Source organism: Acinonyx jubatus, chromosome E2 (genome assembly GCF_027475565.1).
Source record: "Acinonyx jubatus isolate Ajub_Pintada_27869175 chromosome E2, VMU_Ajub_asm_v1.0, whole genome shotgun sequence".
NCBI lineage: Eukaryota > Metazoa > Chordata > Mammalia > Carnivora > Felidae > Acinonyx > Acinonyx jubatus.
Window position 1 is genome coordinate 27,852,549 of NC_069396.1, and position 21,668 is coordinate 27,874,216.

At 48.7% G+C, this 21,668-nt stretch overlaps 2 protein-coding genes and 1 long non-coding RNA gene across 4 annotated transcripts in view; 1 reads left to right on the forward strand and 2 right to left on the reverse strand.

Annotated features, from left to right (window-relative positions):
* Positions 1 to 3,843: 3,843 nt before the first annotated feature.
* Positions 3,844 to 5,594, reverse strand: LOC113595241 (WAS/WASL-interacting protein family member 2-like). The gene is made up of 3 exons (XM_053211214.1): positions 4,977 to 5,594; positions 4,665 to 4,730; positions 3,844 to 4,446 (listed from the first exon to the last, which is right to left on the reverse strand). The coding sequence occupies exons 1-3, from the start codon at positions 5,457 to 5,459 to the stop codon at positions 4,306 to 4,308; spliced, it is 690 nt and encodes a 229-aa protein (XP_053067189.1). The 5' UTR covers positions 5,460 to 5,594; the 3' UTR covers positions 3,844 to 4,305.
* Positions 5,334 to 21,668, forward strand: part of LOC106973300 (uncharacterized) — a 34,891-nt gene continuing 18,556 nt past the window's right edge. Inside the window, exons 1-5 of one of the 2 annotated variants that reach the window (XR_003415692.2) lie at positions 5,334 to 5,512; positions 7,075 to 7,184; positions 8,758 to 8,893; positions 18,573 to 18,727; positions 19,327 to 19,424. This is a non-coding gene — a long non-coding RNA (uncharacterized LOC106973300). The remainder of the gene's footprint in view (positions 5,513 to 7,074; positions 7,185 to 8,757; positions 8,894 to 18,572; positions 18,728 to 19,326; positions 19,425 to 21,668) is intronic. The other variant, XR_001429974.3, reaches the window with a different exon arrangement.
* Positions 18,442 to 20,834, reverse strand: LOC113595211 (metallothionein-4). The gene is made up of 3 exons (XM_027044396.2): positions 20,744 to 20,834; positions 19,274 to 19,339; positions 18,442 to 18,703 (listed from the first exon to the last, which is right to left on the reverse strand). The coding sequence occupies exons 1-3, from the start codon at positions 20,772 to 20,774 to the stop codon at positions 18,612 to 18,614; spliced, it is 189 nt and encodes a 62-aa protein (XP_026900197.1). The 5' UTR covers positions 20,775 to 20,834; the 3' UTR covers positions 18,442 to 18,611.

The window sequence follows — 21,668 nt, forward strand, 5'->3', positions numbered from 1 at the left end:
GTTTATTTTCCTATGAATTGCTAATTTATATCCTTGGAAATTTTAAAATCATGTTGTCCATTTCTTATTGATTTGTATTAACTCTTTATATATTATAGATACTGGTCTCCTCCCCTCCCCATCACACACTTACACACACACACACACACACACACACACACACACACACACACTGTATTTGTCAGCTCAGAATGCCATGACAAAATAGACTGGGTGGATTTAACAACAGAAATTTATTGTCTTGCAGTTTTGGAGGCTGGAAGTCCCAGATCAGGATGCAGCTAGGGTTCGTTTCCCATGAGAGCTCCCTCCCTGGTTTGTAGGCAGACACCATCTTGCAAGAGAGCTCTCTAGTGTCTCATCTGGGGACACTAATCCTAATCCCATCATATCAAGGCCCGAGCTCTCGTGATCTCATTCAACCTTAATTACCTCCTCACAGGCCCTGTCTCCAAACAGTCATATCAGGGATTCAGACTTCAGTGTATGAATTTGAACGGATACAATATAGTCTATAGCACACATATATAGCAACTACTTTCTATTGCCGTGTAGCTTTGGTTATTTTTTTAGTTGTGGTAAAAGGCACAAAACATAAAATTTACCATCTTAACCACTTTTATTTTATTTTATTTTTTAAAGTTTGTTTGTTTGTTTGTTTATTTTTAGTAACCTCTACACCTAACGTGGGGCTTCAATTCATGAACCTGAGACCAAGAGTCACATGCTCTTCCAACTGAGCCAGCCAGGCACCCCTGTTAACCAGTTTTAAATGTACAGTTCAGTAACGTTAAGTACATTTAGATCATTGTGCAACCAATCTCCGGAACTCTTTTCATCTCGCAATACTGGAATCTGTACCCTCTAAACAACTTCCCATCCTCTTCTCCTCACCCCCTGGTAAACACCATTCTACTTTCTATCTCAATGACTTTGACAACTCTAGGTACCTCATATAACTGGAATCATATGGTTTTTTCTTTTTTTGTGACTGGCCTACAACTCCACGTTGTAGCATAAATCAGAATTTCTTTCCTTTTAATGGTTGAATAATATCCCACCGTAAGTAAACACTATGTTTTGCTTACCCATTCATCTGGCAGTGGATACCTACCTTGCTTTTACCTTTTGGCTATTGTGAATAATACTGCTATGAACACGGGTCTACGAATATCTCTTTGAGGCCCTGTTTTTAATTCTTTTGGGTATATACCCAAAGGTGGAATTGCTGGGTTATATGGTAATTCCATTTTTAATTTTTGGAAGAGCTGCCATACTGTTTCCACAGTGGCTGCACCATTTTACATTTCTGCCTGTGGCATACAAGGTTCCAGTTTCTCCACATTCTTGACAACACTTATTTCGGTTTTGTAGTCATCTGCTATGGTCTGAATGTTTGTGTTTCTTGGGGTCTTTGGGAGGTGATTAATGACGTGGAGCTCTCATGAATGGGACTAGTGCCCTTATAAGAGACCCCACAGAGCTCCCTAGTCCCTTCTGCCATGTGAGGATACAATGAGAAGTCTTTGACCCAGAAGAGGGCCTTCATTGGACCATGCTGACACTCTGATCTCAGACTTCTAGGCTCCAGAACTGTGACAAATAAATTTCTGTTGTTAATTGCCACTCAGTAATATTTTGTTCTAGTAGCTTCAACAGACAAAAACATCATCCTGAGTATGAGGTGATTCAGATTTGTTTTGATGCTTTTTGTAGTACAAGGTGAGCCAGAAGCAAGAAAACAAGCATGGTTAGTTGCAAGGGACTGATTTTAGTCAGTTAGCCTGGGTTCAAATCCTGACTCTACCACCTTCTAGCTTTGTGCTCTGTGAAAAACAAGACAACAGGTCCAAAATGGGGTCACTTATGCTAAACCCCATGTCACCAAACAGAGACTTAATTATAGTTTTGGTTCTCCTAGAAATGGCATCTTAAACCAGTTAATCAGGAACTGCCTGATCAGCACTAGTTAGGTAATATGCCTGATAGACTCCTCCCATCTCCTAAAGGAAAGTAACTTTGCAATAATCAACCTGGGTTTATTTTCTTCCTTTTTTCTCTCCTTTCTCTTCTTCCTTCTTCCCTCCCTCCCTCCCTTCCTTCCTTCCTTCCTCCCTCCCTTCCTTCCTTCCTTCATTCCTTTTCCGATTATAACTTCATTGTTCCTGCTCCCTTCTGCCTATAAAATCTTTCAATTTTGTGCAGCGCCTTGGAGTTCCTTTCCATCTGCCAGATTTGTATCAAATTTTTGCTTAAATAAACACATATACCTCAGTTTATTTTTTAACCGACCTCATGCGAATTACTCTCAGCCCTATTGCCTCCTCAGTAAAATGGGTATAATAATCACACCACTCTTCTAGAGTTTAAGGATCAAGTAAGATCATGTACTTAAAAGGGCTTAGCACAAAGTAATCTCAAATGTTCGATCTTTTAGGTCTTATTTAAAAGAATCATCTCCACCCCAGAGGAATAAACACTGTCCTATTTTCCCCTTCTAATTCTTTTATAGCTTTGTTTTTGCACTTAGGTATTTAAGTCAATTGAAAAAATTTTTTTCACATGATATGCAAAAGGGTTCACTGACTAGTTCAGTTGTTCACTGTGTTGCCTTTGTCCACTGACCCAATCATCTCTTACTCGAAGCTACACGGGGCCCGTTTTTGGACTCTCCTCTCTGTCCAACGGATCTATTCCTGAGCTGACACCACTTCCTAGACCTTTAGAACAAGTGATGCTAGCGGGTGAGGGCAAACCCTGTCCATTGTTCCTTTTCAAAACTGGCTTTTCTCGCACACTGTTTTTCTAAACTCAGTCTATTAGGTCTTAAAAATAAACCCTGGTGGGCTTTTGAATGAACTATCCTGAAAAACTAACTTGGAGGAAAACTGATGTGTTTACCGGATTGTGTCCTCTCACTGGGAAACTTCTGTCTCCCAGAATTCTGTTTCTCCCTTCTTAGCCAACCCAGGTAAATCTGAGTGTTCTCTTTCACCAAGGACTGGATCATAACCACAATGGATAAAAGCTCTTATTACCCTACTTGCCTTTGGAGAAAAAGGGGCTGGAGACAAACGGCCAGATGAAGTGATTTGAAAGGAGCTGAACAATCTGTTTTGGGGAGACAGGCTATTCAGGGTGGTGACCTTGGAAACGCAGCTGACGGTTTGCCAAGACAGGCCCCTGGGCCTCCTGGACTCTCTCCTCTGATGGCAGCGACAATGGGCAGCTTTGCAGGAGCAACTAGAAAATTCCAGAAATCACAGGGCTTTGGGACTGGGGCCTGGTTTTAACTATCTCCCCCACCAACCCCATTATACAGATGAACAAAGGGAGGTTGAGAGGGGGAAGTAAGAGACAAACATATGGGTCTAGTCTCCCCTCCGTCCCCAGAACTGAGCTTGACTTAGCAGGAGGCTTGAGTGCCACCTGAAGGTGGGGGAGAATGTATTCTGCCCCCAGAGCTCCATCCCAGCCCCAAGAGAACAGTGTCCATGTCTCAGGATTTCACTTTTCAATCGGGCAGTTCCCTCCCATTAGGCTCCCCCTTCCCCACACCTCCTTCCCCTTTAATAAGAGACCAGTCCTTGGCTTATGCCATTCATAGGGTTTATTGTCACTTGCCAGCAGCTGGCAGAGGAAGGGGACACACAGCCAAGCCTCACCACAGAAGAGGTGGCCCTGGACCACCCAGCTCTCCCTCTTGGTTCACACGGGGTGCGGGTCCTCACTGGCAGCAGCTACACTTCTCGGCCTCAGCCTCGGTGCCCTCTTCACCTTTGCACACACAGTCCTTGGCGCATTTCTCACACTCTGCCGGGCAGCAGGAGCAGCAGCCTGCAGATCAAATGCGGAATGCCCAGTCTGATGGCCTCTCCCTGCATCTGTCTCCACCAAAAGGGAAAGGGGAAGGGAGGGGTGCTAGGGGCCTAGGCACTGCCCCCTTCCTAGTCTCACACTGCAGTTTGACTCAGCACCTATGGCATGTCAGTTTCATGCTGGGCTACCACTGGGGAGGAGTACCCAGTAGATACAGTAGATACCCACACAGCCCCTTGTGTGGGTGCAGGGGAGTCCCACGGATGGGGTGGGGGTTAGTGCTGGACCTTTAGGGGAAAACATCACAGGGTAAACAATGGCCTTGAAAAGGGACTTGAAGGATGAACTTGGAGGAACAGAGATGGTAGGGGCTCCAGGAGACGGTGGGAGGTTCTATGGCTAGTCTTACACACTCCCACCTCCTCCTCCCCAAGCATATTACACTGCTTCCAGGGAGACTTGGGGGAGGTCAAACTGAGGAGATCCTCAAAGGCCTGAGAGGGGCCAAGGGACCCAAACTCCAGAGCTAGCCCCTAGCTTCACCACTCCCTTCTCCAGGTTCTTGAGGTTTTGAGGTGAGGGTTTGGACCAGGGTAGAAGGTCTCCATCATAGCTGTCCATCAGAATCTGGGAATATAGAAAAACATCTTGCCACAGGCATGCTGAACCAGTCACTGGGGGCAGGGCCCGAGCAACCGTATGTTAAGGCCTCCCCAGGTGGTTCTGTCCCAGTAAGAGTCAAAAGCAATGTCACAGGGGATCTAGGGGTCTCTCCATCTTGCCTAAGGAGACGCCGACTTCAGGGAGCAGGGGGAAGGGGCGGGGGGAGGGGTCCCCATACTCACTCTTCTTGCAGGAGGTGCATTTGCATCCCTCACACTTGCAGGAGCCGTTGCAGGTACAGGAACCACCTAGAAGGGTGGACGCCACAGGAAGGGTTAAGGTGCTAAAAGTGGGGTGCGGCCAGGCATAAAGGAGGAGGTGGGGTGCCAAATCTCAGTGCCCTGTGGGATATAGCCATGTCTACTCTTCAACGACGTTAAAAATGGCAAACATGGACGGTCCCGTCCCCCCAAGGTCCTTCAGCCCAGGCGTTGGGCATCCGTTTCCTTGCAAGTCAGGGGCGCGCTGTGCGCAGGATGGGGGCGGGGGCTCACCAGTAGGGCAAGGGCAGGTCTCGGGGTCCATGTCCAGAGGAGCTGCCGCTGGAGGAGGTGAACTGGCTTCTCCCGGCAACTGGACGCACTAGTGGCAGCAGGTGGCGAGGCTTTTATAGCCCCAGGCGGGGGCGCGCATGCACAGCCGGCTCGCACACGGCGCCCCCTCTCTCCATCTGGGCACACAGGCTTAGGCGGAGGCGCGCATTGCGGCAGCCGTCCCCCCTCCCCCGCCCTGTGCCCGGCCGGGCGCTCCCCCCACCCCACCCCACCCAGCAGCCGCGTGCGTGCACTACCGGGTGCGCGCGGCGCTCCTGAACTCCTGGCCGGGGCCGCTTCCCGCCGCGTGCACGGAGGAGGGGGGGGGACACTTCCCGTTTGTCCGTGTGCGTGCCGCCGTGTGCACCGCTGGGGACGGGTCCGCCGCTGCAGCCGGCCAGGACAGACAGTGCGCACTTGTCTCCTCAAACGGCGGCATGGCATGTTTCCCGGCCCTTCCCTGCCTGTCTTCTTATTCTAGGATTCTGGGGCGCCAGGTTAGTCAAAATGGGGTGCTGAGCACCCTGCTGCTCTGGGACCCCATTCCCTCATCTCTTATCAAATAGGAAAATAATCCTAACACCAGTGGAAGGGCCTTGCAAATTGGTTTTGGGAGGGGCTGGCTCTGGGAAGCCTAAAGGACAGCGCTGGGGTGACTGATGGGAGGGGTGGGGGAAAGAGGGGGTGGCACTAGGTGGCTGCATCCCAGCTTCACAGGGAAGCAGCTTTCCTTTTATCTCTTCCTTCTGCGGAGTCCCTTGTGCCTGTGGCAGGCTGAAAAAGTGGTCCCCAAAAGATATCCATGTCGAATCCCAGAACCTGTGACTGTTCCCTTATTTGGAAAAAGGGTCTCTGTAGATGTCATTGAATTAAGGATCTTGAGATGTGATCATCCTGGATTGGGCCCTAAATCCAATGACAAGTGTTCTTATAAGACACACAGAGAATAGACAGATGAGGAGACAATGTGACCAACCACAGGAGACAGAGATTGTAGTGATGTGGCCTGCAGCCACCACAAGCCAGATGGGTGGTTCACATCCTTCCTATGAGCCTCACCGTCCTTGCTCAGCAAATGAAGACACTCAATCCCCAGGACACAGAGGAGCAAAGAAAAGCACTAGACAACTGGTCAAAGGCTATAGAAGGAGAAGACACGATGCTCATGGTGGCATTTCAGACAGTCAGTCACGTGGTGACCCCCATGGGGAGGCCTCACTTTACCTGCTTGTGGTGCAAACACCTTTCACAAAGTTGCATCAGGTTTCATAGGGACAAGGCTTATCTAGAGACAGAGTTTAAAAAAGAGAGAATAATAGAAAGGAAGGAAGGAAAGAAAGAAAAAAGAAAAGGAGAGAAGAAGGAAGGAAGGAGGAAGGAACAAAAGTTATCCCAGGATCACTGCAGTTAAGTGTTTGAAAGGTGGAGGCTGGAGGGGAGCACCTGTGGCCTGCCCAAGAGTGGAGGTTCCTCTGCAAGCCCTCCAAAGAGCTCTTACCACTTCTCCCACCCTAGCTTCCACTTCTTTAAAAAAAATTTTTTTAATGTTTATTTATTTTTGGAAGACAGAGCATGAATGGGGGAGGAGCAGAAAGAGAGAGAGAGAGAGAGAGAGAGAGAGAGAGAGAGAGAATCCAAAGCAGACTCCAGGCTCCGAGCTGTCAGCACAGAGCCCAACGTGGGGCTCGAACCCACGAACCTTGAGATCATGACCTGAACCGAAGCTGGATGCCCAACCTCTACTTCTTTTAAGGAGACACCCCCTTAGCACCTGCATCCCTCCCCCTTTAGAGGTGATCCCTTGGCTGCCCCCCAAGGAAGGCAAGTCTGGCGAGCCTTCAGACTGGTTTTGCTGAGTGGGGGAGACTGAGACTCAGAGACTGAGCACTGCTCCAAATGTCGCCCCGAGCAGAGTGAGCCTCTGTTCTAAATCAGAGCTGGACAAGCATTTTCAAATGTCGGTTGGAAACCCACCCTCCTCCAAGATATGAGCTGCCCCAGAGGCCTCCACATGGCCTCATCTGAGGAGTTGAGTTAGCTGGTTTCCCTGGCTTTGCAGGTCTCGCATGTGTTGGTCTGTGAGTGGAAGCTTCAGTAATGGTGGAACAGGAGAAAACCAGAAGAGGAGAACCAAGAGTCCCAGGAGACGCTATCATGTGAAACCTCAAGGTTATGTGAAGTCCAGGTTGGTTCTCAACATGGGCTTCATGCAATTTCAGGTCACTGAGCCTCACCAACCCTAGCATTACGGTTTATTTCCTGCTTGTTTGTTTTCATGTTGCCTAAGGGTACTCTGGCCCCTGCGGCTGGAATTGCCTATAGTCCTCAAGGCTTCAATATCTAGGACTTTCAGTGCAAGCGAATTATCCATGCCAGCACATTCAGCCAGAGCTGCCCCCGCCCTTCCCCCTCAGGCCTCTAGACTTCCTTGGGATTGAGGTTTCAGATGTGGGAGAGCAGTCTACCCGCCCCACCCCCCCCGCCCATGGTGATTTTGTGTGTGAACTCGGCTGGGCTAAGGGATGCCCAGAGAGCTGTAAAACATTATTTCTGAGTGTGTCTGTGAGAATGTTTCCCGAAGAGATTAGCATTTGAATTGGTAGACTGAATAAAGAAGATCGCCCTCACCAGAGTGGGTGGGCATCATTGGATCTGTTCCGGGCACCAATAGGACGAGAGGGCAAATTTGCTCTTTGCCTGAGCGGAGACATCCATCTTCTCCCGCCCTCAGACATTGGTGTTCCTGGGTCTCAGGCTTCCAGACTGAGGCCGAATTATACCACAACTTTCCTGGTTTTCCAGTTTTCAGAGGACAGATTGTGGGACTTCTCAGCTTCCATAATTGTGTGAGCCAATTCTTATAATAAATATGTGAACATAAGTGCTTATTATATACGTAATATATATATCATATCAAGATCCACCAGGCGCCTGGGTGGCTCAGTTGGTTAAGCCTCTGACTCTTGGTTTCGGCTCAGGTCATGATCTCATGGCAGGTTCCTCACTGTCATCTTGGGATTCTCTCTCTCCCTCTCTCTGTGGCCCTCCCCTGCTTGCCCGCTCTCTCAAAATAAACCAACTTAAAAAGATTTTTAAAAAAGGCAGATCCATGTGTATGTGGTTGTGTTCTGTATCTATACACGTGTATGTGTATATGCACGTATGTACTGACTCGTGTACCCAGCACATCCAAGGGTTGCCAAGATATGGAAAGGTCTGAAAATCACAACATCCTTCTGAAACACATTACCTAGCCCCGATTCTTCACATGGCTGGCCCTCATCCCTCAGTTCTCAGCTTCTCTGAGCTCCAAAGAACATTTTGGATACGTGTGTCCCTCCAGCGAGTCCCCCTTATGCCCACCTTTATTCCCCTCTGCCCTCTCATTAATTCTCACAGCCTAAAATGATTTGTCTGTGCTCCTGCCCATGCTGCGCCTCCCCCCGGGGTATCCACAGGGCTCCCTCTTTTCTTTCTTTGCTTCTAAGTCTTTGCCCAAATCTTACTGTCTCCAGGAAGCCCACCGTGATCACCCTACTTAAAATTGCAACACATACCCCAAACCGCCAGGACTCCTGATCCCCCATACCTTGCTCTATCTTTTCTTTTTTCACAGCATTTAACACCGTCTGACAAACAAAAATAATTGACTTGCTTGTGAAGTTTATGCACAGTCGGTCACCTCTGCTAGAATGTAAGCAACACAAGCCTATAAGGGATCATTGCTTTTGTTCACTGATAGGTCCGAAGTGCCTAGAACAGTGTCCTGTATATGGGAGACATTCCAGACACATTTACTGAATGAATAAATGAATGAATGGCTCTCAAGTCAAGCTGGCTGGGTTCACAGTCTGCCCCTGCCATCTACTAGCAATGTGGTAAGTTATTAACATGTTACTTAATATTTCTGTGCCTTGGGTTGCTCAAGGGCTCCCATTTATGATTCCTAAATGGGGATAATAGTAATTCCTACTTCATAGGTTTGTCTGAGGCTTAAATTGGATGACACTTGGAAGACTTTCTGGGCAGGGCCCTAACCTTGCTGGCTTTTCCCATTAAAGAGTGAGTGTGAGCCTGGGGAGGTCGGGTGAGGATGCTGCAGGGAGCCTGGGATCCCTATGTCTCCTTCAGGACACCCAGCTCCATTGTCCGCCTCAGCTCTGTGCTCCCTGAGTTGCTGCTGCCTCCATCAGACACAGGATTCCAGGTGTCAGCCAGAACCAGCTAAATCACAGCCGTTTGTCCTCCTGTTGGGCCCCCACACCCAACCCCAGGGCTTCCTGGGAGAAGGGAGTGCACGAAGACAGTTTTCTTTCCAATTAGATTGGGGCCAGGAGGCGAGAACAGGTAGGCTGAGGGGTGGAGATCAGGCAGGGTGATCCAGTAATGGGCAGAAAATCCCCATTTGATCTCAGAAAAAGGCGAGGAGTCCAGCCACTCCCACCCCTGGCTGAAATGGATCCTGGCAAGCATTAGACTCTTGCATTGCCCTCAAAGTGTCTCCTAATTGACTATCCTGGGACTGAACAATTGACCAGGAGTTGGGGAGCCTGGGGAGACGGTGGTATACCGAGAGAGTTTGCAAATACGCTTATCTGCAAATAAAGTCGTTTCTTGGGGAGATCTGGCTTTATTAGTAGAAGGAATGTTAAGCGAGCAGTTTTATCCACAGGGGCAGCTGAAACAGAAGGGGCCCTGGTCACAGAGAGGGTAAGGAGTCAGGGGAGGGGTGGGGGAAGGAGCCTCAGCAGGCCATAGAACAACTTACCTAGAAATGTAATAACCCTCTGTCTCCATGGTTACCTTCTGTTTATGGCAAGTGATTCAGTCTCTCCTCCTTAGTAGTGATACAAGATGTCCTTTTAACATAAATTTAAGTGTAATAATAGACCAGGTGATAGGTGGTTATGCCCAAAATCGTGTAGGTGGCTCTCGAAAGACAGAAGTCAGGGAAATGTTGCCCTATACCAGGCTGGTCCCCTGAGTGCTCACGTCCAACTTGGCTGCTGGTTCTGTCTCCCCTGCCCTCCTGCGCCCTTCCTAGCCAGGCATTGGCCCCTTTTGTGTGGGTCCTAAAGGCCACGAGGAGATTCTGTTCTCTCTGATCACACGGGTGGGATGGGAAGTATTGGGAGGCGGAGGCAGGGAAAGGCAGCCTCCAAGCTTCCAGGTTTCAGAAGGTGGCCAGGTTGACCCCAGCAACTGTGCCAATACCCTGATTCCTGGGGTTTACTCCTACCTCTAAGAGTTTTCCCCAAGGGGCTCCTCAGTAGAATAGGAACAGAGGTCGTCTGCCGTCCCCTCTCAGTGAGGGCCCTAGGGAAGGAGGCATTAAACCCTGAGGGAGTCGGGGCTCAAGCTGAGCTGAGCTGGGCATTGGTGGGTTGGAGTTGAAGGGCCACCGATTGTGGAAGTTCTTGTGCGTGTTGGGGGCAGAAGCTCTGTGGCTCGGGGCGGAAGATGGGTTATGACGAGGGAAGGGTCCGTTATAGCTGGGGCAGGAGAAAGCCCTCCCAAACTGCAGGAGACACTCTGGGGGTCTGCTGGGCAACCACAGCAGGGCAACAGGGGTCTTGCACTGCTCACAAAACCCACACCACCCTGACATTACTGCCAGAATCTTCTTCCTACATGCAGTGAATGAAGACTGAAGTCCTTCAGAGTGACTGGCTTTGGTGTCAGACAGACCTGATTCTGAATCTCCTGTTTCCCTCAGCAATTCATTGGGGTTAATCATGCTCCTTACCGCTTGGGTTATAGTGAACGTTCAGTGAGATTCTTCATGCAGATTGCTTAACATGTCATAAGCGCTCAACAAACAGTGCTCAATGAACACTTCTGTGTTCAGGAATCTTCTGGGAGCCGGAACTAGTAAATGATGGACTCCAGTTCCCCTTGGCCTACTTTTCCATGCAGAGTCTGGCCCTCACCTACACTGGCAACTAAATGTAATCCACGCTATTCCCAAAATATCCCCCTAAGCTTTCCTGCTTTCATGCTTCTGTGCATACTGTTACCCCTTCTTGAAATGCCCTGCCCACAATTTTTTCCTGATTAAAATCCTACATATCCTTCGAGGCCCTGCTTCAATGCTGCCTCCTTCGGGAAGTCTTCAGTCCTGCCTGCAGCCAGACATAACCACCCTTCTTGGAACTTCTATGGGGTTTTGCCTAGATATTTTCTCCCCTGTAGGAGAGGAGAGTGGGTAGTCCTACAGTCTCCCTGACAGACTCAGAGGTCCCTAAAGGCAGAGGCTGACAGAGGAGTTTCATTCCTCTCCTCCCTTCTGTGCTTAGCAAGCTCCCTGCACACCTGAAATGTCTTTGAAGGCTGAGTGAATGAATCAGCGTGAGAACCGACCTTGGGGTCACCCCTTTTTATGAGACCCCTTGAAGGCCAGGTCATGAAGAGTCAGGTTAAATTCTATATATGTACTAATGAAGTTGCCCTGTGGCCCCCACCATCCTGCTTTGTGAAATGAGTGTTGTGATGGTGAATTCTCTCCTTCCATGTCACAAACATTTATTGAGCACTGCCTTAATCCAGACATTGCGCTAGGAATGGCAGGTACAAAGGAGAGCAGGACAATGACAACACCCGTCTTTTCTGAGAACCCACTGTCTGGGCAAGGAAGCATTTAATAAGAAATCTACACATAGTAAGCTAAGTGCTGTCAGGAGAGAGCATAGCAAGTTGGGGCCCCTGCCTTTCTGCATAAACCAATCTCCCCTCCTCTCTCTCTCCCTTCCTTATTAGACCCCCTCCACCACCACCTGCTGCCACGTCTGGGGACAGGCAGCATCGCCTTTTTCCAGAAACAACCCCAGAGCAGCTTGATCCAGCGTTCAAGTTCTGTGCCACATCTCACCTTCCTTCAGTATTTCTCTCCTGTTGGGCAGTTTTGCCCCCAGGAGACATTTGGCAATGTCTGAAAACATTTTAGTTGTCACATCGTGTCGGTGGTGGTGGCGGTGGGGTGGGTTGTGATGCTACTGGGGTCTAATGGGGTAGAGGCCAGGGATGCTCCTAAGCCTCCTGCAACGCACGGACAGGCTCCCCAAACAATCTCACATGTCGCTAGTGCTGAGGTGGAGACACCCTGCTGTTTATTCTATAACAACTCCAGGATGATCTGTAGGAACTCAGACATATAGGGAAGGGAGCCAGGGGAATCAGAACACCCGCTTTCCAACCCCGGCCTCATCACCAGCTGGCGTCTTTGGACCTCTGATTCGTCCTCTGTCAAATGTGGAGAGCCATGCCTAGCCCTGCCTCCTTGACTAAGGTATCTGGGGACTGAAATACGAGAAAGTAAGTGAGAGCACTTGCCACGGGGAGGCTGAGGGTGAGGCTGGACGTGGAGAGGGAGGGAAGCCTCCATTTAGTGAATGCATATTGAACTGGAGTCACATGGCCCAAATTTTCCACCACTGTTTCAAGTACTCTGCCTTTTCCTTGCTTCTAAAAATAAATTGTACAATTCAGGCCATCTGTACCTCAGATTAAAAAACATCTGGGTCTGGCTCCCCCCTCCCGCTTCTTCCTTCTTTGTTTAGTGTAGATATTTTGAAAAAATTTAAAAAAATACATATACAGTCCTTTCAAATACAAAAATAGAAGCCTGCAATATACACTGATTTATAAATTACTTTTTTTCCTTGCTTCTCAGTAGATTACGAACATCTGTCCATGAAATTAGTTTCATTTCTACCATTTTATTTTAGTAGGTTTATTCCACAATTTCTTTAAGCAGTCCCCTCCTTTGACACACTTTTCTCATTTCCAGATCTTCATTATCAACCCGTGATGTGATAAACATCTTGGTAGCTTTTGTGTGTGTAGATTCATGACTTTTTTCCTGAGTATACAACATTCCTTAAACTAGAATTGCTGGCTCAAAGGATACATTTTTTCCCTTTTTCAAACAGTATTTGTTTATTTAAAAAAAATGCTACTTCAGTAAATTTAGAAAAATTCAGAGAAATAGAAAGAAGGAAAAGGAAAAATTATCTCTTATCTGTATTTGAACACAACCACTGCTAACATTGTAGCATATTTCATTTCCATATTTTGTATATTGTGTGGCTTCTTTTTTATTTTATTTATTTATTATTTATTTTTTTAATGTTTATTTATTTTGAGAGAGAGAGAGAGAGCACGAGTCAGTGAGGGGGTGGGGGAGTGGTGCAAAGAAAAAGGGAGGCAGAGAGAATCCCAAGCAGGCTCCATGCTGCCAGCCCAGAGCCGGATGTGGGGCTGGATTCCACCAACTGTGAGATCATGACCTAAGCCAAAATCAAGAATTGAATGCCTTGGGGCGCCTGGGTGGCTCAGTCGGTTGAGCATCCAACTTTGGCTCAGGTCATGATCTCACGGTTCGTGAGTTCAAGCCCCACGTTGGGCTGTGTGCTGACAGCTCAGAGCCTGGAGCCTGCTTCCAATTCTGTGGCCCCCTTTCTCTCTGCCCCACCCCTGCTTGTGCTCTGTCTCTGTCTGTCAAAAATGAATAAACATAAAAAAAAATTAAAAAAAAGAGAATTGAATGCCTAAACTGACTTAGCCACCCAGGTGCCCCTGTGTGGCTTCTTTTTAAAAGAAAAAAAATTACTGTGTAACTCATTTGGAGCCTAATACTTTACTTAAGATTTTACCATAATTATTTCCTGTGTTTTTGCACTTTTATTTGCTGTATCATATCCTGTTGTTATGTGTGAGGGCCGTTGCTTACTTGAATGATTTCGTAGACTTGAGGCCATTTCCAGTTTTTCACAATTGTGGATGGTACTACAATGAACCTTCTTGTGTGAGTGATGCTTTTTTAAAAAAATATTTATTTATTTTTGAGAGAGAGAAAAAGAGAGGCAGAGAGAGAGAGAGAGAGAGAGAGAGAGCGCGAGCGAGAGAGAGGCTCTGTGCTCACAGCAGCAAGCCTGATCTAGGGCTCAAACTCTTGAATTGTGAGATCATGATCTGAATTGAAATTGGAGGCTTAACCAACTGAGCCACCCAGGCGCCCCTGAATGATGCTTTTTTATTTTCCCTTGAATTTGTGGCAAATTCTTTAGACAGGTTTCCAGAAATGAAGTTACTGGGACAAATGAGGATTTCATGGTTCTTAGACGTACATTGTCCTGGGAATCTGGGTGGCTTACACATTGCCTTTTAATGGGCCCTTGGAAAGTTTTGCCTCATTTATCCTCTTTGCAGCCGTGTCTAGGGTTCTAAGCCCTTTCTGGGATCTCTTGGGTCTCAAACCCAGCCAGACTGAGGCGGGAATTAGGACTTCAACTCTTGCACAGTGCCCAGGGCTCAGGGCGCACTCCTCCGCACCTGCCTCTGGACCTCGAGCGCCCCCTGCAGTCCACGGGAGGAACTTCCTTCCCCATCCTGTGACCTGCATTTCATTGCTTCCCCACCAAGCCTTCCTCTGGTTTCCATCGAAGTTGGAGAATGTCCTGAGCAGGTGCAGACTCTTGTCACAGTCTCTCAGGGCTCTCCGTTGTCCCTTCGGTAGTACAAGCACACAATGCGTAATGTGCCAGCCTCCTGACACAGTACCTTCCCTGCTCTCAGCAGCTCTTCCTTGACAAAACTCTTCTTTATCTTGATGTAAAATCTGTTTCCTTGGTGTTTCCTCACGCTGCTCAAGTTTTACTGCTCATGGCCACCTGTAACTACTCTGCTCACTTTTCACTTTGGCATATGTTACCCCCCCCTCCCCCCCCCCCCCCCCCCCCCCCCCCCGCCGCTTATCTTACTTACCCCGTGGTCTTCAAGCGTCTCTCTCAACTAGTCCTGGCTGAGTTTGGGAAGAGATCCTTAACTTCTTTGAGTCTCAGTTTTCTCACCTGTATAATGGAGATAAGAATCCCTATCCTGCAGGGTTGTTGTAAAGATAAAAAATTAATACCACTTAAAGAGCCTAGCCTGGAATTTTGGCTCAAGATGGTAGACTGAGCACATGCATTTACCTGTTCTTCCTCCTGAGAATCTACTGAAAGAAACTCAAGAAAGACAAAGAAGGAAAAACTTAAGGAAAGAAGTGAGAATTGGTGTGGGGGAGGATGGCTTGGACAGCACATCAATGGATGAGAGGTTACAACATTTTTCTGGAATACTGGAATGGGTCGAATCACACTGATGGGTAAATGGGAAGAGAAGAAGCCACAGCTCAGATCAAAAAAGTAGAGACTTTGGGGGTTCTGTCTTATTTTGTTTTGGTTTGGTTGGGGGATTCAGGATGAGAGAACAGAAGAGGAGCTGGTCACAGAAACCAGGATGGGGACTGATAGAAGATGTAAGTGTTTAAGAACCTCATGATCGTCATATTGGCCTCCTTCACAACATCGCCAGTTCCCCCCAGGCTGAGGCTGCGAGATGTCTCAGAAGAAATGGAGTAACCAGTCTTGGAGGGGCCAGGGCTCGCAGAAAAGGGTCAGAGGAGGGCCCTTTTGGTTTTGACACTGAGGGGTGGGCCACACCTGCCTGCTAGGTCCCCACCTGGGCATGCTAAAACCAAGCCTGCCAGTCAGCAAGCCTCACTGACACCCGCAGAGCCTGCTTGTAGCTCAAAGAAGCAGAAATAGTTCCAGAAAGAGGAGACTTGATGACAAAAATTAAAAAAGCATTTAGTGCATCCAACAGATTCAGGAAATGACTTCATTTGAACAAACAAACAAGATATTGTGATAAGTGTTCAGAGAAGAAGTTAAAATGTGACTGACCAAATTCTCAAAGATTAATAAAAGGATTGCAAAAAGGCTGAGAAATTTCTCAAAAGCTTCCGATGAAAAATAAAGGGTAGGCCATGTTAGTTTTCATAGCAACAACACCAAATGTGAGAAGACAGTGGAACAATGCTTTCTAAAGTGCTAAAAAAAAATGATATCGAACTTCAGATTGGATGTCCAGCCAGACTACCAGTCAAGCATGAGAGAAAAATAAAGGTGTTTCCTGATGTTTAGGGAGGAAACACCTCTTCTTAATTCATCCTTTTGGTAAAAAATTGCTTGAGGATATACTCCAGCAAAATAGAAAGGAGCCCAAGAGCATGATGGGGGAATCCAAGAAATAATAGATCTAACCTAGGAGAACAATGAAAAGACATCCCAGAATGATAGTAGTGCAGAATATCAGGAAAGAAGGCAATGTATATTAGATTGGTCAATGAATAGCAAGAGGGAAAAGGCAATTAGAAATGCAAGAAAAAAACCCCAAAAGCCTGATGGTCTCTGATGACCAAGGTGACATAGGCTGGTGGAGTTGATGACTGCTTCCAGCCTGTAATGGGCCCTGGTTTCAGGCCCTTGGCGGCATGAATGAACACCCCCCTCAGGGCTTGAGTCCCCCCACACCCCGCCCCACTCTGCTGAGGGTGCTGGTGTGGATGAGAGTGGACTGAGCCTCCCCTTCCCTGGTGCCAGCCTCCAGTGACTTCAGCCTTCAACACTGGCCATCTACAAAGTTGTTTGTCTACCTCCACTTGCTCTCAGTTGCATGGCTTTGGAGTCTGGATATCTGGATTCAAATCTCCATCCTATAAACTAGCTGTATAGCCTTGGGCAAGTCACTTAACCTCGTGAGCCTTTGTTTCCTCATCTGGGGAAAATGGAGTTGATAACGGTATTGACCTCACAGGTCATGTTGTGACAATTAAATGGAAACAATGCAGGGGAGATGTTGGGCCCAGTGCCCGGCAAGAAGTAAGTGCTCAGTATTTTAATCTGTTATTAGACCACTTTATTCTTTTAAGTAATAGATACCGTGCACGTGCCTTGGATTCTTAACCAAGATCTCCTCAGGGATCCAGAGATGACTCAGGGGGCCTGTGAATTCTCTAAGCTCATATGTAAAATTGAGTGAGGGTTTTAGCATGTGCATTTTTAGGGAGAGGAAGGCTCATTGTTACCAGTGTTTCCTATAGCTGTTTATGGCCCCTGCTCTGCACGGTCTCTGGCAGGTGCTAGGCTCAGGGACAGCTCTGCCATGAAAGAGACATATGTGGAGTTCCCTCTTTGTCTCCCATTGTGCTTCAGCCATTGATTCTTGTTTTGTCACCATGTTTTTTTGTGTGGTTTAATCTTATTTTTCCTTCTACTTACTGTTCTCTCTTAAGTGGAAAAAAGGACTTGGCAGAGAATTTACTATATAAGGGGAAACACCACGTTTCCCCAGCTATGTAGTACACTGCCGTGTGTGTGTGTGTATGTGTGTGTGTGTGTGTGTGTGTGTGATGCAGTGTGTCACACATGCTTGTACAGGCAGGGAATATCCCTGGAATACAAGTAAGTGGTTACAGTCACTGTCTTGAGGAGGAGGGACTGGGAGGCAAAGGTGGAAGGAGACTTATACCTTTTGTATCTTTTGTATTTTGTACCTTGTGTATGTAGATTTATTTAAAAATAAGTAATTTTTTTTAAAATCCAGGATTCCTCCATACAACCCACCCTCTTGCAGGGCTGCTGAAGGGATTAAATGAGAACGTGTGTGTAAAATGCTCAGCACGGTGGCTGATGCATTTATAAGTGCTGCATAATGACATAGTGGCAGCACTTAGAATCATTAAGCTTAGTTGGACTTGGGCCAGGGCAGCGAAAGCTCTGATGTCTGTGTCAGCAATCTGGGGGGGAATAGCAAAGACCTCAGATTCTTTTCACATTGACTTCCGTGAAATACAAGAACTTCAGGGAATAGCATCAGTTTCTCCTGGCCTATGTCTACCCTGTCACCCACTCCCAAAGTGAGCCCAAATAACCAAACCAGGGAGCTAATTCCCTCAGTACCTTGGCCTTGGGGGTTTTCTTTAGATCTGCACAGACATCCTACCCTAGGAGTTCATGGACGATTCAGTGCTAAAGTTCCTTAAATATCACTATTCACACAGTGAGGCATTCTGGGCCAATATTATGCCAGAGAGCCTGCCTAAGATTGAGTTAGTTCCAAAGCGGAAGTTTTGTCGCACAAGTTTTGTTGGGTGGGGGATCCCAGGAAGCACTCGTAGGAAAATGGAGAAGTGAGGTGGGGAAGGAAGGAAGGCAATATGGCGTATGTTAAGGAGCAGGTCACCACCGTGGGCTACTGGAGCGCTCTGCTGCTGGGGACTTCTGGAGCATGGTCTAGAACCCGTCACAGATTTGTCCCACTGGAAGGATAAAGATGCTGTGGGTATTCGTCCACCAACTCCTCTTTGTCATTAGCTAAGGGCTGTCCCCAGGGGCGATGATTTCCCAGTACTCCTGGCCTGCTCTGTGCAGGCATCTAGCAAGCTCGTGCAGCAGGAGAGAGCCCCCTGAGGCAGAGTTGCAGGATTGGGTAATTAGCTGCCATCTGCAGAAGGGATGCGGGCCGGCGCCTACCATGTCTGCAACAGAGTCAGTCCTTCTCCGTCCTGCTGGGTTAGGGTAAAACAGTGCTCTGAGCCATCAGACAACCATGAGCGGAAACTTTATTACTGCAAGCACTTTACATGAATGTCACCAACACCACATCTGAGCAAATATATAAAAAGCATAACCTATGGTACAAGAATTCTAACTTCTCGACTAATGCTCTGTACAGATGCTTCCCAGGCCTTGCCTCCAGCACAACGGATGCATTTCAGGGGCAGCAGCTGCACTTGTCTGAGCCCCCTTTGCAGATGCAGCCCCGGGCACACTTGGCACAGCCCGGGGGGCAGCAAGGACAGCAGCCTGAAAAGGTCACAGGACAGACAGGTGAGTTTGGGGGCCACGCCCCCATCTTTCCACTTCCTCTCCCACCACTTAGAGAAAGCAGAGCATGCCACAGGCTTCTATCCACGTTAGCAGAAGACCATATTAGCAGAAGACCTTCCTACCTGGGGCAGGAAGCTGTGGGATGTTAGAGCCAGAGGGGTCCTCAGGAGTCATCAAGAATATGCCACATGCCCAGAGAGGGGAAGGGGTTTGCTCAAGGTCATCGGTCAGTGGCAGATCAAGACTAAAACTCAGAGCTCATGACCCCAGGCCAGTGCTCCACCCCGTTCACCACTGGCCACAACAGGACCTCCCCGCAGCCCTCTTCCTACGCAACCCCATGGAGGCCCCCATCCCCAGGTGGGCTGCAAGCTTTAGGAGCTTTGCCCCAGGTCTCTGCTCAGCTTTCATTTCAGATCACTCCCGCATGGGTCAAAGGCCTCCAGAACCTGCTTAATACCACCATGGCTGGCTGGAGGGTTGAGAAAGGAGGGAACAGACTTTCTTAGCTTCTGGCCAGCGGTGCCCCCGGTCAGCATAACTCACTTTTTCGACACGTTTTACAGTTGCAAGTTGTGCATTTGCAATTGTCTCCACAGATGCAAATTCCTCCTAGAAGAGAAGACAGAGCCACAAGCGTTAAGGACTGAGATCAAACGAGGACACAAGGTGTGCTGCAGATCGTCCCTGTGGCAAGGTTAGTGGTCTGTCCTTGGGGAGGGGCTGGGCAAGAGGATAGAAGATGCTGTTGAGCATCACACAAGTGGCCAGGGCCCCTTAGTGGTTCCCAGTCACAGACCATGGATGGAAACTGGGGTGGCTGTGTCCAGCCCTTCAGCCGGGACACTTGCTAAATTGCAGATTCATGGGTCCGACCCTTGAGATAGTCTGATTCGTGAGTCTGGGTGGAGAAAAGGGAATCGCATTTTTTTTAATGTTTATTTAGTTTTGAGAGGGGGAGGGGCAGAGAGAGAGGGGGACAGAGGATCCGAGGCGGGCCCTGGGCTGTCAGCAGAGAACCTGGATGCGGGGCTTGAACTCACGAACCGTGAGATCGTGACCTGACCCAAAGTTGGGCACTTAGCTGATTGAGCCACACAGGGGCCCCGGGAATCATATTTTAAAAAGCAACCCAGTCTGATGTACAGTCAGGGTTGAGAACCACGAGACTAGGCCAAGTCCACCAAGCCCCAGGTCCCCCAGGGGCTGTCGGAGCCTTGTATACCCTCCTCACCTTTGCAAGGCATCAGGCAAGATGGCAACCCTGAAGGGCCAAGAGAAAGAACCAGGGACATAAATAACCTCAAAAGAGAGTTGCAGCCATAGCTTGTTTTCATACAAAAACCATCTACACTTAAAAAAAAAAGTCATCCCCCCTATCATTTGAGTGTCAAAATGCTGGAAGCTTCTGTCTCTTTGGCAAATTTTGGGTATAGACATAGTCCTGTATAGGACCAGAGAGGCTTGTGAGGATTCTTGATAAAAGACCAGATGTCTCCAAACTCTGACCTCTCTCCTCCTGTGTTACGTGCTTACATGAAATTAAGGAGTTTCAGAGACTCAGGAGCCCACGTATGCTTCTAATAACTCCCCTGACGTCTGCAAATGCCTTATGATTTTAACACTATCATCGCAACAGTGGGAGGTGGGCAGCTGGGGATGAGTGACCCTGGTTTTTGGATGAGAAAACTGAGTGTTGGAAATACTAAGTGTCAGGAATGAATGGCAGCAGTGGACCAAAACCAGATTGCCAGATTCTGAGCCACAGCACTTCCTCAACTCTGGTGGCTGCCCCTGGGGGCCTGACACTAAGTGCCCCCTGATCCAGGGTCTCAATTCTAGCAAACCAGACTGGTAGGCCACAGAGTGGGAGCCGTCCCAGAGGTCACCAGTCCGAGACAAACCCCACTGGCGGCTCCTAATTGGAGGGAGAGAAATATTCATCAGAGCCCTGTGGGTGCCCTGTCGGAAGCTGGTGCAAGGTCCCAGGACCCCAGAGTGGGCATGCTCACTCACCTGACATGCAGGTGCATTCACCGGGGTCCATGGTCCAGGTGTTCCAGAGGCTCCAGTGCTATCACAGCTGGGGAAGAGAAGCTGAGCCAGCAGCCGCTGGAGGCTCCCTATTTATAGCTGTGTAGGTGTGCACTTGGGCGCACCCCACCTGTCCCTGGGGCCAGACGCCCTGCACACGGCCCGGCCAGACGCTGCGGGCTGGGGGTTGGAGGGAGCGGGCAGAAGGAGGGCAGAGGAGAGGGAGGGCAGTACAGTCACACAGGTGGCTTCTCAGAAGGGATGCATCCACCCATCTGTGTATGTGCCAAGGTATCAAGGAGCCGGGCTCAGGCTCCAGTGGTGCTTGTAGTGCTCAGATTGGCAGCTGTACCCTCTGCTCTCCAAGTCCTATGCAGCCTGCCATTTCTGCTCCCTTCTTCACAGGGCCTGGCTCGGGGCCTCATTCCATCTCCCTTGGTCCTAAAAGCCCTTACCATGGGCAGAAGGGGGCTTCTAGCCAGGGTCTTGTGCTTTAGAAAGCCCCGCTGGGGCCTTTTTTGGCATATCCTCCAGACTCCCTGGGTGAGAAGGCCAAAAGTCAGGGGCACGTCCCCAACCGAAGTACGCAACCTCTTCTAGACCATACACATAACACTCTGGATTCTGGAATCTTGTCTCATCCCAAGCCGGCTTGCTTCCGAGGGTTTGCTCAGACCTCTGCCCCAGGCTCCCAAGGGCAGATGGGCAGCTGGTGTGTGTCACTCTAGGCCTGAAGGGTGGCTGGAGGTAGCTGTTTGCTGGGGGTGCAAACGGAGTTTGGATGTGTGGGCTGGGAGCCTGCTGGTGTGCGTGAGGCCTCTCGGAGTGAGGGAAGAGGCTAGGGTTGGGAAAAGAAGGGAGGTGGGCCTTGGGGCCATGGGCAGCTCTCTAGGTGTCTTCCAGTGTG